The sequence below is a fragment of the Diaporthe amygdali genome, assembly GCF_026229845.1.
Source record: "Diaporthe amygdali strain CAA958 chromosome Unknown NODE_36_length_484128_cov_64_979186, whole genome shotgun sequence".
Taxonomy (NCBI): Eukaryota; Fungi; Ascomycota; class Sordariomycetes; order Diaporthales; family Diaporthaceae; genus Diaporthe; species Diaporthe amygdali.
The window spans coordinates 33,926-48,626 of NW_026517056.1; the positions used below are offsets into that span (position 1 = coordinate 33,926).

General features: G+C 51.5%; 4 protein-coding genes across 4 annotated transcripts; 1 reads left to right on the forward strand and 3 right to left on the reverse strand.

Annotated features, from left to right (window-relative positions):
* Positions 1–308: 308 nt before the first annotated feature.
* J7T55_015003 (uncharacterized protein) lies at positions 309–2,347 on the reverse strand (the record flags this gene model as incomplete). Its single annotated transcript, XM_053133254.1, has 3 exons — positions 309–978; positions 1,077–1,789; positions 1,868–2,347. 3 exons carry the CDS (start codon positions 2,345–2,347, stop codon positions 309–311), a joined length of 1,863 nt encoding a protein of 620 aa, XP_052988732.1.
* Positions 2,348–4,160: 1,813 nt separating this feature from the next.
* J7T55_015004 (tpr domain-containing protein) lies at positions 4,161–6,005 on the reverse strand (the record flags this gene model as incomplete). The annotated part of the gene is made up of 1 exon (XM_053133255.1): positions 4,161–6,005. One exon carries the CDS (start codon positions 6,003–6,005, stop codon positions 4,161–4,163), a length of 1,845 nt encoding a protein of 614 aa, XP_052988733.1.
* A 2,249-nt stretch (positions 6,006–8,254) lies between these two features.
* On the forward strand, positions 8,255–11,832 carry J7T55_015005 (uncharacterized protein; the record flags this gene model as incomplete). Its single annotated transcript, XM_053133256.1, has 15 exons — positions 8,255–8,395; positions 8,460–8,792; positions 8,849–8,912; positions 9,076–9,115; positions 9,181–9,238; positions 9,294–9,350; positions 9,408–9,668; positions 9,719–10,198; positions 10,250–10,370; positions 10,441–10,876; positions 10,930–11,045; positions 11,111–11,186; positions 11,238–11,328; positions 11,389–11,648; positions 11,721–11,832. 15 exons carry the CDS (start codon positions 8,255–8,257, stop codon positions 11,830–11,832), a joined length of 2,646 nt encoding a protein of 881 aa, XP_052988734.1.
* A 757-nt stretch (positions 11,833–12,589) lies between these two features.
* On the reverse strand, positions 12,590–14,688 carry J7T55_015006 (uncharacterized protein; the record flags this gene model as incomplete). Its single annotated transcript, XM_053133258.1, has 4 exons — positions 12,590–13,196; positions 13,296–13,634; positions 13,681–14,000; positions 14,071–14,688. 4 exons carry the CDS (start codon positions 14,686–14,688, stop codon positions 12,590–12,592), a joined length of 1,884 nt encoding a protein of 627 aa, XP_052988735.1.
* Positions 14,689–14,701: the final 13 nt, after the last annotated feature.

The following is a 14,701-nucleotide window of genomic DNA, read 5'->3' on the forward strand; positions in this document are numbered from 1 at the left end:
TTCATGTCACGAGTATACGATGATGAAACTTTCTTTCTCCTGCGAATACTGATCATGAGGTGGAGTTGAACATGTTTCGACAGCTCAATATCGATCGAAATGTACGTCGACAGGTAAAAGCATAATCCTGGACACGCTGAGTGCATGGCACCAAAGCTGAAATATTTTATCGCTAGAATTTATAGCGGATTAATCTATAGTCGAATGTATGCTGGGGGGAGACCCTGCGGGCTATGTCCTTTCCGGCGAACCAATCCAGACATTCACCATGCTTTCGACTAGTCAGACCCTTAAACATCCTGAGCGACCTAGGCAACGAACGCGCGACGAGAGCGCCGAGACTTGGACGCCACCAGACTCGATGCCGCAGGGCATACAAACTCAGCGTTTGCAACCTGCTCAGGGAAGTGTCCGCTCGTGGGCGGGATGATCGTGCAGTCAGGCGCGCGACAGCCCTCATCGAAGCCGCAATCCGTCGCCTCCAGCGCCTGCTTCGCGAGACCGGCGTCAATGTTGATCGCGTTTGCCGGGTCCTTGAGATCATTAGGCCAGCCGGCGCCGAGCCCGAGGGTGAAGTTGCGAGCCGCGTCGCAGCGCAGGCTCTGGGCATCCGTCATGTGCTCCACGCGGGTGGCGTTGGTCTGCGTGTTGATGACGAGCCGCTCGCGGGCGTCGGCGCCGGGGCCGGACCAGGCGTTCCACTCCGGGGCGCCGCTGCTGCGGTCGGTGTTGGGGTCCAGGTTGCGGACGAAGCTGGTCCAGTAGTCGCGCGCCTGCTTGAGCGCCGCGTTCCTGCTCCCGTCGACGTAGCTCGTGGGCGCGGACATGTCTGTGCTGTTGACGCCGTAGAAGGCGTAGTTGTTCACGACGTGCCAGGCTCCCAGGCCCTTGGCCTCGTTCTCGGCATCACGGACGGCGTATTTGTAGTTGTACGTCGGGGTTCCCTTGGCTGCCAAGGCGTTCTGCATGAACTTGATTCTGGGAATTGTTAGAATGATGCTCCGAAGCCCGGACGATCAGGTTGTGAAAATCCCCAAGAAGGACAAGGGGGCCACGTCAAACAAAGTTATACGTACGGACAGTGAGTACCGAGGTCAGCGATAGCATTGGCTCCCTGGCGGTACAGGCTTCCCGAGTCTGGGAACTTGGGAGCCGGCTGGTACGCATAGAGGTCGTTGAGGATTGCAAGTGAAGAATTGGTCAAAGTGGGGACCTGTCCAGTGAAGTAGCTGTCGAACGCCTCAGTCGTGTTGGCGGAGCTGTCGAAGCTGTATAGTGTGCCTTCGTTGGCGCATGCTCCCATGATGGTCGGGACGTCTGCAACATCGCCAGCCTCATACATCTCCACGAGGCGGTCGCTGAAGAGGTCGTTGTCAAGGTTGGGGCCGAACCAGCAACTGCTGCTGTAGAGGTCCTCCAGGGCTGTTTCGCGGAGGCATGCCAGGCTATTGTCAGTGCCATTGCAGCCAGTCTGCGCCGTCAAGCAGTCATATTCCTTCTGTCCCTGTTCGACCTTTCGCATGGTGGCCCAGCCGCCTGACTCGACGATTCCACCGTGGAAGAGGGTGCCACCCAACGCTCCCTTGTTGGCAGCCAGCAGCAAAGCGACGGCACTTCCTCCGGCGCTGACGCCATCGATGGTTACGCGGCTTGGGTCACCACCGAACTTTGAGATGTGTTCTTGGATCCATTCCAAGCATTTGATCATGTCCTTGATTCCGGCGTTGGGGCTACCATCCGCGACAGCCTCCTCGCTGAAGAGGAAGCCGGTCATGCCAACACGATAATTCTGCGATTGAAAGTTAGGGCAAAGTGCAACGACACCTAGATGGTATGCCTAGACGAGTAGGCTTCGGATGCAGCTTACAAATTGCACGGAGACGATCTCAGCATCTGTGACCACATCGCTGGCGTTGTAATTCGAGTTGGAGTTGGAGCTGAAGCCACCGCCCTGGATGAACACATGGACCGGCTTGAGGTCAGTGGTGCTGGTTGGGGCCGTGACACTGAGGAACAGGCAGTCCTCGTCCACAACGAACCGATCAGACTGCCCACTGAGTGTGTAATCGGTCGATTGCTGGGGCGGGCAGATGGCACCGAATTTGGTGGCATCCTGGACGCCGTCAAAAGGCTCGGGGTCCTGAGGATCCCGGAAACGGTTCTGGCCTGTTGGGGGAGCGGCAAAGCGAACGCCGTACCATTTACGAGTACCGGCGTCTTCGAATCCCCGATACTTGCCATATCCGACATCGACAGTCAGAGGATCAGTCGCATTAGGCAAAGAGCCATTTGATGACTGAGCCTCGGCCACCGCTAGCAGGGCAGCCAAGGTGATGAGCGACCGCATAGCGACAAGTGGAGTTTATATGTACGATAGAAGTATAAAGAGTGGAAAGGCAACGCAGTTGCCGCGAACGTAAAAAGAGTGGAGGCAGACAAGTCTGTGAAGGAAAGAATGGGGCCCGTAGAAAGCAGATGCGAAAGCGAAAGAAAAGTCAAAAAGCTGCCGCTTGCTTGATATAAAATATTTATACACAGACTCTGTCACCGTCGTCGCATGCGCTCCCTACCACGGGCGGACCGGACCTTGAGCCTCCTCGCCAAGCCCTCCGAAATGAGCAAGGCCAAAACTAATTGACTGCCATTGCACAGAGAGTCATGCAACCCTGATTACATACTCGTCATTGCCTCCTTGCAAATGGTTCAGACCGCCAAACGATGGGAAAATAACATCTGATCTTGGGGGCTCTAGTTTATTTTACTGACAGGTCAAGTCTGTGTTGTTGCATGCAACATTGGGCGGCAGATCGTTATGATCATTGTGATATGAGACCTATAGCCAGATGGGTCGAAATCGATCGACAAGAGGGCCCTACCTAGTACCTTTAGGGGCTTTGTTTCAAAACTAAACCTTATAACGGAGCAAAAGATGTTCGGACGGACTGACTCCAAAGTCCGTGCAAAATAAACAAAGCTCCACATTGTTTCTTCGGTTAAGCAGGAGGACGTTTCAATCGTAAACCTTAATACGGCCAGCCGCATTTCTACCAGTTGGCTCATTAAGCCATAAAAAAGGCCGAGATCCATTTAGCTTCATCGCCTCGAAAAGCTTTGTAGGCGAGTCTCGAACAATCTTCTCCTGGGCTGGGGGCGGTTCCGACGAACCGATTGTAGTATAGAGGAAGTAAGACTATATATAGGCGCAATGCTGAAAAGGGGTGAAGTTTATCAACTTAGCCTCAGACACCTAGTTGCCCTAATCATGCTTAAAGGAGAATCAGAATTGCTCGTACGCGTGCCCTCTCAAATTTTTGCATTGCTAGCAAAGCTAGTAGGAAGTGTCGCCATTCCTGACTGCACAACTTTGAAACATAAGCAGGAGTGGCGGCAGAGAGCAAGTAAGTATTGCTGCAGTTGGCTTGGGATCTCTCACTTTCCTTTGGTACAGATGGAAACCTTCCGTCGCCAATATCTTCACTGAGCCCTACTCCGTGAGACTAACTCTAGGTAGACTCACAGTGATGGGAACTATATTTCCACGGAAACGATGTCTGAAAGCTTCCGGGGTAGCTTAGCATATTTCTCCCGATTTTTTTGTTCAGCCTGATGATAATGCCTCCAAATTCGGCCGGGTGGGCATGTCTTGATACTGCTTTGTTCGGGCGGGTTTGGCGGAAGAAATCTCAACAATTATGCGAGACGTCGAAACCCCACTCTCAGAGCGATAAAGACACAAACAAAATCTTCAAGCGGACTGAGAGACTGATTGACTAAGTTGCGGCGGATCATCATGGGTGCAACCTAGAGCGTCTCCTGTTATCAAACGGTGATACGCGGCGGCAATTGATTTCCGTTCCTAAAGACAGTCTGTTGTTCGAGCAAAGCGGAGGGCCATTACGCTGGTCGACAGAGAATCATATGTGAGATCGCCTGAGTCAATGACTACGTACACACAAAATTCCTATACTTCAGACTGTTCATAGACTCCTCGGCTGTGTCTCCGGCAACAGGAAAGCCTTCGCAGAATATTCCAACCACGTAATACCAGATGAATATCGCGCGAAGATAGGTGTCATGTTCCAAGCCACGCGTTCCTTATCGGGACTCTAAGCCCTCTTCTGCAGCTCATCTACATCACAGTCGCCATCGGGCAACTCGGTCTATCTCCCTTGCTGTCTCTGACAGAGGCCGCAGTCGCACTCAAATCCCCAAGTTGTCATCAGCGCTTCCTGTCTCGCCTTATAGCTGCTTCTCTCGTCGACGTAGCTGTGGAGAAGCTCCTCTCCAGCAGCGATGGGCCGTTTGGCGCGGATGAGCATCATATCCCCGATGAATTCCTTCTCTGTGTTCGGCATGCAGGAGTGATTAATGCGCGCAGCACGAACCCAGAGCCCTGTACTCATACTTATCCCACCGACCTCAGCTCCAGGTTTGACAGGGTTTCGGGCGGACGAGCCGAGGGCGAAGGCGTTCCGGGACACAATGTCATGGATACGGAACACGTCGACCACCGGGCTCTTGTCGTCTGGATGCACCTTTTGAGGATGGCAATCTTTATTCCCTCGGTAATCCCCATACATTTCCAAAACCCGCTCGATATTCGACGGCGTTCCGCGGAGCTTCTCCACTACCGCCTTGACCAAACCGACGGGTGACACCCTAATCCGGTCATCACGCACATCGTACGTGACTGCTGTCGCGGATGCCTTCCCGTCTCCCCACGCCACGCAGAAAGCTTTCTCGCAGAGCAGCAATTCTCCAGGTCGTACATCACAAGCCGCGAACAACCCGCAGCCTCGGCCGGGACTGTCTCCCACAATAGTCCTATTCACGAAACTTGCAGCGTCAATTTCGCGCGATCGAGAGAAGGCAGCAGCAGCTTTCATCTTCGCCCAGTCGTACGCCCCAGTATCTCGCTCGCGGATGCGCTGGTCGGCCTTGCGAATCACCGCATCACTCGCCTCAGGCGTGAGCTGTAGGCGTTTCGAGAAGAACTCCCTCGCTTCTTCGTACTCGCCGAGATTATACGCTGCGCAACCTGCCCGGTAATAGGCTTTGCTGTCCAGGGCTTGGGATTCCGTATCTGTTGCGGATGCCCCAGTGAGGGAGAACAAGGCATCACTTTTTGCGGCGTCGAGGTTGCTGAGGAGAAGGTTGGTGTGTGCTCGGTTGCGGTGGAGATCACGGATGATTGCCTCTAGCTGGGCATTATTGTGGAAGTCATTGACATGGTGTTGGGTGAGTTGTAGGCCGCGGGTGTAATAGGTATAGGCAAGGGGTGAATCTCGCGCCATGAGTGCGGCGTTTCCTCGCTCTTTGCAGCGCCGTGCTTCTTGCGCTGCTGTTTCTGTATCCTCGAAGCCGTCTTCGACCTTGCGTACAGAAGATAATTCCTCGTCATTGAAACACTCCAAATCTGAAGGATGATCCACCCTCACCGTCGCTTCCCCCTGCTCAGTGACCGTAAAATACGGCTCCCTCACCACCACCACTTTCCCTCCAGAGCACTCAAGCACATCCTTGCCATGCTGATGCGTGTGCAAGCACACCTCCAACCTCTCTACATCTCCATCCCCTTCCACATCCTGGACCAGAGTCCACGACCGCGCCGCGAGCTGCACGACTGCACTCAAGCCCTTACCTCTGACTCCAGTCGCCCTCTTCAGTATGAGCTTGCAACCGCGATGGTGCGTTTCCATACGCAAGTCGGCGAGTTTCATGGGATGTAAATCCGAAGTCGGAATGGTGCAGGCCGGGTAGGGCTGGCCAACTGTAAGGATGGGTAGGGTCTCACCCCGGCCCGGATTTTGAGAGGAGCCAGCCATATCTGCCAGTAGGGAGGCAGCCGTTGCTTCACGTAGGGATGATGGGGCATCGCGAGGCTGACGGAGTGTGCCTTTAAGTTGGGAGGCATTTTGGAGAGTGGATGTGACGGTGGCATGGATGCGGCTGATCTCTTGGGGAGTGAAGTAGACAGTGCTTGTGCTGTTGGGGTGGTTGGTCATTCTGAATTTTTGATGAAGCAGCCAATATTGAGATGTGTTAGATGTGTTTCCCTTTTACGATTATCGGTTTCGCACTGTTTGATACATTTGCATGACGGATATCAATCGGGACGAAAAGCGTCCTGGAGCGATCGCTGGGAGCGGAACTCATGTTCGCCATGCTGCCCGAGGCGAAGTTCACATTTTATCAATTATATCCTGATCTTTGCAATATACAAGGAGGTAATTCCAACGTGCACTCACTTACTACGAAGTCGAGTAATTACTATAGCACTAACAATCAGCACTAGCCTGCCTCTCAATCCTTTGTCAATTCCTATCAGCGTAATCATTGTGATCTACGTAGGCGGCTGGTCAGCAATTTCCATTTCTAGCACGCCGACGGAAGTCAGGCCGGTTGACGTGTTCATCTCAGTTCCATGAAGCTCGGGTAATGTGTCGGTGAGACTATTACGGCTAACTAGTCTGTTTCATTCAGCTTCTTCAAGATTTTCGTGGCCGAACGCCCGAGTTTAGCAATTGGTCGGACTCCTTCAACGGTATGTGCTTTCCGAGCTGCCCACTAGATCTTGTTTCACTTATCGCAGGCAGCCGCATACTAGGCATATTATCATACTAGGTCAATTGGCCATTCAAAGTATTCATTTCACATGACCATTCCGTACTTCAGATCATCAATTATCTGCTCTTTATATGCACATCTTTAATCTTTACTTTAGTGCAGCGACGGCCTTCTTAATCTTGAAACCATCTCAGATCAAAAAAGAGATAACAATCCAATTCATAGATAGTGAGATGCTGAATACATCTAGCATCTCGGCGGAGCTCACCACCAATATCTATGCATACCAAAACTGAGCCCCTATGTCTACTCGTCTTGGGAATATACACCGTCGACCTGGGCATTAGAAATCAAAATCATCTCGCCCTGATTACTGCGCACTCATGATGCAGAATGCACATCTCTCAGGATACCACTGTGTATAGTGCCACCGCTCCCCTATCTCTAACATGGCTGCGCATACACCAGAGATCCCTCGTCAAAGTTTCCGCGACGACCACCGGAACTCGGCCAGTTTAGAGTTGAAAGACCCATCTGAGATTGGAATTGAGACGACCCTGAGACCTTGACCCCTATCTCGAAGTTGGTGCGGGCGCGTCGAGTTGTGCTGCAGATTTCGTGCCTCTCACTAAGCCTGGTAAGGCGCCAAGTAGCAGTTATGGATATGATGGACCGTGACCACCCGAGGCTGTCAATGCCACTGTCGGATTGGACGGAAACGGACAGTCTGCAGGGCAAATAAGAGACATAGGCTAGAAGACCGGTCATACTTGAGAAGAGGGGAAAGTTATGATTCACCTTCAAGTCTTCTTCCCTCAGTCAAGATAGTGATCCAGGATAAGGCTCGAGTGGGCGCTCTCGTAAAATTTGTGGCGACTGGAGAATGTGAATATTTAAGTCCATAATACAGACAGGTTTTAGTGTGAGACAAATTAATCCCTATTTCGATGTCATTCCGATTAGAGTGGATGTGATGATAAGCGCGGCCTGCTTTCGCCGGCGTGCAGAGCGGAGTGTTCTGTTTCCTTCATGAAGAATACGAGACCCTATCTGGCGCAATACTACATTATCGAGGTGACATGCAGTCGGCCAGGGGCACAAGTCTCGGCAATGTCACCTAAGTAGAATCGGGCCATGCATTCCGATCAAGACATCCACGGAATCACGCGAATCCCATACCCATGTATTTCAGCAACTGCTCCTGTGGGAAACAGCGGTCGTATATGCACAATTGTAGTTGACACTGGTTGATCGACGTTCAACAGAGATCACCTGTGCATGTAAACTTGGACAGTTTGGGACACGAGAAATCACAAATGTCGCTCCTTTGCGCTGTTGCATACCGAAAGTCCGGCTTTCTAGGTTTATGACAGAGATAGTCTCATTGCTTATTTCTTTCCATCGTCCAGTCCCCGCTCGAGTGCAGCGGGTCAGTGTTCCCAAGAAGGAAGCTCGTTTGGACTGCGATGGCGATATCGCCAGGAGGCTTCTTGGCTTCACCCGTATCCGCAATGCAACGCTGTATTGGAGAGTCGCAACCTGGGATCTTGCAGAGAGATCCACCGCCATGGCCGAATATAGAAAGATAGATGGATTGCTTAAAATGACGACCATCCGGCACGTTTACTTGTGAACAGTGTGATTTCCTCACGCGACGCAGTATCTTGGCAGATTTGCTTGTTCCAAGATGCACCTGCTCAGCATCGCCGGTCTCCTCTATGTGCTTCCCTCCTTGGGAAGCGCACAGCCTTTTGCTGCTCGCCAGGCCCCTGAAGAGACCAACGTGACGACCACCGTTCCCCGGAGCTACATCATCGAATATGCTTCGGTGAGTGCATCTACCTCAAGCTCCCCTGCCCGACAAACTCCTGAATGCTCACGCCTCTTCTCAGGGTTCGACTAAGGCTCGGCGCGATGTCGCATTAGCTGCCGACATCAAGGTCGTCAAGGACTTTGAGACCGATGTATTCTCGGGTGCAAGCATCGAGACCGACAACCATAACGTTGATAGCCTGCTGAACCTTGCCGGTGTTGTTCGTGCTTGGCCTAACAAGCGCGTAACTCTCTCGCCTGTCGAGGGTCTCACGTCCATCGGAGACGCCGCCGCTGGCAACTATACGACACATAATGCTACGGGCGTCAGCAAACTTCACGACAGGGGCATCTTTGGTCAAGGAGTCAAGGTCGGCGTTGTTGATTCTGGGACGTGGTATAAACACCCCGCGGTATGAGTTCCCACTCGAATGCAAAAGAATAATTTCGTGGTCCTAATTACTCATAGCTGGGCGGAGGATTCGGCCCTGGGTCTAAGGTGGCCGGCGGTTACGACTTGGTCGGTAACGGGTGTAAGTTAAGACAGCTCATGGCGATGTCAAGAGTGTGATTGACGTTATATAGTATTTCCGAGTGAGCCCAAGGTTCCTGATGACGACCCAGAAGATCAACTTGGACACGGTACAAATCCCCCAAAATCCAAGGACAAATAAGAAAACACTGACAATTTTGCAGGCACCCACGTTGCTGGAATTATTGCTGGGAAGAATGACTTGTGGGCCTGAATTTTACAATGATCCTTCTTGATCGATCATGCCACTGACTTTTGATACTTCACAGCTGGACTGGAGTGGCGCCTGAAGCGGAGCTTTATTCATATAAGGTCTTCGCCCAAATCGTGAGTTCTACGGCCAAATATCGTAGCGACATATGAGGTCGCTAATATCCGGCAGGATGGTACAGATGAGGCAACCCTGATTGAAGCGTTCCTGAGGGCCTATACTGATGGTGTAGGTGATAAGTAATTACCGAATGGTTCCCAAGTATGTGACTGATCCGTCAACTAGGTTGATATCATCACTGCCAGCATTGGTAGTCCAGGAGGTTGGTCGACAGGCGCGTGGGCCGAGGTTGCTTCTCGCCTTGTCGACGAGGGAGTGGTCGTCACGATTGCAAATGGCAATTCGGGCGCTGCTGGTGCTTTCTTTGGGAGCACAGGATCCTCAGGCACAAACGTCCTTGCCGTCGCTTCAGTCGAGACTGAGACATATCCTGCGTCGCCCTTTGAGCTTACCTCTACTCTTGATGGCGAGAGCGAAACAGTCAAGGTGCGTTCCCCCAAACATTTATCGAGTAGCGGCGTTCTGAGACTTTGTAGGCTGGATATCTACCATCGACTTACTACTTCTCATCCAACGTGACTGACTGGCCTGTGGTGCCCCTGAACTTCAACACTACGGACCCTGCCGACGGTTGTCAGCCCTATCCCAATGGCACGCGAAGACTAGAAGGAGTGATTCCCTTGGTCCGGAGAGGTACTTGCACATTTGCCACCAAGCAACAGAACCTGGTTGCTCTTGGCGCTGAGTACATCCTCTTTTACAACAACGAAAGTCCTCTGATTACACCCGGGACAACTGAAGATGTTGGACTGATTGGACTCATCACCGCCGATGCCGGTGCGGCTATCATTGACATTGTCAAAGCTGGAGGAAATGTCACTGCAGACTTCTCCATCAACCCCGAGCAAGTCGTTGGTCTGGAGTACCCTGCTGGTGGCCGTCCCAATACATTCACCTCTTGGGGAGCCTCAAATGATCTACAGATCAAGCCCGACATCGCCGCTCCCGGTGGCCAGGTAGGGATAAGCTGTACCCATCACGTTATCCTTTTGCTAATTTAGATACAGATATTCAGCACTTACCTTGACAATACATACGCTCTGCTTTCTGGTACATCAATGGCGACCCCTTACGTTGCCGGTGTTGCGGCTTTGTATATCAGCGTTCATGGAGGCCGATCTGTACATGGTAGGTCTACTACAACTAAACTTCGTTCCATTAGACATAGTTCTTTATCCAGGTACTCATGTTTCTGCAGGAAAGGGATTTGCCAGGACTTTGCATCAACGCATTATCGCTAGCGGGACCTCCCTGCCCTGGTCGGACGGGACTGCAACCGACTACGGGTTCGCCGCTCCAGTTGCCCAAGTCGGTAATGGGTTGATCAATGCCTTCAAAATTGTCAACTATACAACGGATATCTCCTTCGAGAAAATTGCTCTCAACGATACTCACTACTTTAGCGGCGATCACGACGTCACCGTCACTAACAACGGAGGCAAGGACGTAAGCTATACATTCTCGTACGAGGCAGCCGCCGGGGTTGAGGTTCTAGGCTGGTACTCCTTCGTGGCGCCATACGCCGGTGAGAAGAGGCTCAAGAGCTTCTCAGAGCTCAGACCCACGAGCTTACCGATTGAGGTGTCTGTGCCGACCGAGCTCACGCTTGGTCCAGGAGAGAGCAAGACTGTGACGTGAGCATCAAACACATAGAACTCGATGTTGAGCGGGTGACTGACTTTTACAGCGTGAGCTTCCCCAATCCTGATGGCCTGGGCTGGAACTCGTCTGCCCTTCCCGTCTACAGCGGGAAAGTCATCGTTTCTGGCGATAATGGAGAGCAAGTTTCGGTTCCCTATCTGGGTGAGTATTCATTGACTGGCATGTGAGTTCTCTGTCTGTACATGCGGTCTAATCATAAGGAACAGGTCTTGCCGCGGATTTGAATGCTGAGATCGACCCCATTTACCGGCCTACGTACCCTTTCACAACACAAAGAGACTAGTAAGTCAAGTATGCAGAGATTCCCAGACTCCAATTTCTAACGAAGTACAGTGTCTACTCATTCAACCTGAACAAATCGAGTCCAGACTTCCCAATCATCTACTCCAAGCTCATCTGGGGCAGCAAGGAGGTCCGGTGGGACGTATGTTGCCCTCAGGATGCCACGTGTAGCAAAGTGCCACCAAACTGACGAATCCCCCAGATCTACGAGCCAGGCTGGACCGAGGAGCAATGGGAATACCCTCCAGTGCCGGGCGAGAACGGCTACGTTGGACCGGCCACCAGCCACGTCCTAGCTGGCAGCGTGAGCAACTTCGACCCCGACCTCTATGATCCCGATGACACCTTCACCTACCCCGAGGTGGATCTTTTCCGCAACGCTCAGACACAGAACTCGTACCATGAGTTCTGGTGGTTCGGCAAGCTGGGCAACGGAAGCCAGATCGAGCTTGGAAACTACACGTGAGTCAGCCTTTCCTACTTGCTGGAGGAGGCCCCATTCATTTGGTATTCTGACAAGCTCTTCTATTACAGTATGCGCTTCGCCACGCTTCGACCCTTTGGGGACCCCAGCGTTTCCGACGGGTGGAACATCTTCCAAACCCCCCAGATACAGGTTACTGGCAAGTACCCAAGACGAGCATGAGCGATTTGATGGCTCGAGCCGTGTTCTATTCTGCATGTGATCACTTGCCCTTGTGCAAGATAGAGACTTTTTATGAGGTTGGCTGTGGTATCATATTCAACCTTCTTGTACCCTTGAATATCTTCATAGAAATATCATCTCATTCTTCAAAAATATTGAAGGCTTCCATTACGCAAGAGCCACCAGCGGAGCAATTCCGTACCCTCATAGCTTGTGATGTCGAAAGCATGGCAGGACCCTAGTTGCCTCGAGAACAGACTTGCAGCCATATCTGCAGTCGAACGCAAAGGACGAGCAGCCTATCTAGCGACTCCAATGCTTGCTTCAATTTCTAGGTTCCAGATAGGTAAGTGCATTTACATACTTCGTCCAAAGAAATGTTTCGTTACAGAATAGCTGAGGCGACTTCCCAGCGCGAAGACCGAGTAGAAGGAGGCACAGAAGCATTTATCGAACATTTACTGCCCTAAAGACGTTGCAAATGTATATTTGGATTTATCGGCTTTCCCCACAGACGCAGAAATCTAGTTTGTAGGAGAGGGTGGTTTTCAGAACATAAGTATATTAAGTAAGATTAAAATTAAAGGTACAAATTTAATAGAGTCTGTTCATGCAAGAAGAGACCACAGGGATGCTCACATTCTGCAAAAGCGAATTTGCAGACGACCGACATTTTCACGTAAGTGATGCGAGCTGGCGACCTCACTTTTGTCTCAAAACATGCAAGAACGCTGCCCCAATAACATCGCGCACGACCTCAATCTTGACCAAGTTCCGGTAAGCTGTCTCGAGCTCGCTTCGAGCTCCCCGACGTCTCAGGCATTTCTTCTATGTTCAAATGAGCATAATTATTCACGAGATTCGTGAGCACGTAAGAATCGACATCCTCGTCCTTTCCGACGATGCTGACTGGCCAGTGGCTTCGCACGGTCTGCATCATGGCCTGTCTCCCAGCCGTCTTGCCGTCATCAATATTCATCGTCTCATGCAGCAGAGTAACTTCTTGAGGGCGCATTCGCCCCCGGACGACCCGATACACCGCCTCCGCCAGATAATAGTTGTGGCGCTGACTGTACAACCCCTTGGCAATTAGAATAAGAGTGGATCGTAAGTCTTTGAGCTTGGGCTCAGGCGTTTGGTCGTTAATGGCGTCGATACACTTGAATCCGGCAAGCACGAGCGGTACGACGAGAAACGAATCCATAGCATCATATCCGTGGCGCAAATAGTATAGTCGGACGAGGGTAAGGAGACATTTACTGGCATCGCTGACGATCTGCCGCAGAGAGTCTTCTTGATTCTGATCTGTTTTTAAGTCGAGTAATGGTTCATAAATGGCAAGGATAAGATTGTGGTAGTACATGCTGTCATCATGGATTCTTTTTAGCAAAAGTAAGACGATGAATCATGTGGACATTAAGGCTTCGTGCTCTACCATGATCTTTGGATGAGAGAATGCTCACTGCAGTTGCAAGTGCCCAGGAAGTACAATCGCCTTTGGCAGAAGCGGCCCTGGTAAGCCGTCATGCCAGCTTCTCAACCGCGAGCAAAGTTCGCCGGCCTTGTCTAGCGTCATTTTTGGGCCTTTTGTGTACGCAATATGGCAGGCCTCATTCATGATAACCCGAAACTCAGATCTCGCTTTGAATATTTGACCAAAGTATGACGGCGACAGGTTCTGGTTTGCTGGGTAATTGACCCAAATTTCACCATACCATTCTGCGTCTTCCGATGGATCTGGTAGTGGCTGGTCGGGAGGTTTCCTGAGCAGAGGAGGATACATAAAGGAGAAGCCGCAAAGCCTAGAATGTTCAGCTGCTGATCAAGCTCTGAGGTTGAAGTGCTTACGTTTCCCAATTGTACAACGCCCATGCAGCGTAGGCCCTGCCGTTCCGTGTTCTGTCGCTTTGTCCGTCTCCATCTATGGTGCCGTCGAAGAGCTGAAGTTTGTGAGCCAGGGCAAGGGCTTGAACTCGATACGCCTGGCCAATCTCGTCCAGGCCACAGAGGTTGTGTATAACATTGAAGACTATGCCAGCTTGTATTGTTGTAATGCGTGCCTTGGTAGCTTCCAGCTCCCAGATGCGCTTGGCCTCGGCAAGGAAGCGATACATCAGCGTGTTCGGATTCCAATACTCGGCGCGGTTCTCGAACCGTGAGTAGCAGCACTAGTACCGAGTCAGACAGGCCTCTTCAGGAATTGTGAAAATACTGTACACAAGAATATGCCAGTGTGACGTTGACGAGCAGTGATGAACAGAAGTCCTCTCGTCGTGCAGCCATGTCTTCTAAGAAGTAGTCTTTCTGGAATACCGCAGCGTGGTGAAATTCGCAACGGAAGAACACCCCGAGAAGATCTCGCATGAGCATATCATCATCGCAAATAGTGGTCCACAATGATGGTCTCGCGTCAGAGAGTCGAGGTTCAATAACTTGTGCTGCATGAAATGGCTTCAGGTAGAGACTTCTATACTCAGGGGATTTCAAATTGGTTATTCCGCCAGTTTTGGTGTGCCCTGAAGGCTTCGGGCACTGAGATGAGGAGTATAGTGATGCGGCCTCGTATATCAACGAGTCTAGGTACGGATTGTCTATGACAATGTCTCCGGGCATTTCCAATTGATAGGGGAATTCGTATCGAAATCGAGTCTCAGGAGAAACAGACAGCTGAAGCAGGAGGTCCCCAGCCTTGACTTGGTTGAGAATTGCTGAGATGCTAGAGCCGGATCTGAGCTTTTGTAGGACAAACTGAGCCTCTTGGTCCGGCAGGTTTTTCAGAAGCTCAATTAGCTCCTCATGATCCTTTGATCGATCCTGCAGATAATAGTAACTCCGTCTGAGGGCTTGTGACGACATCTCTCCTGGTTGG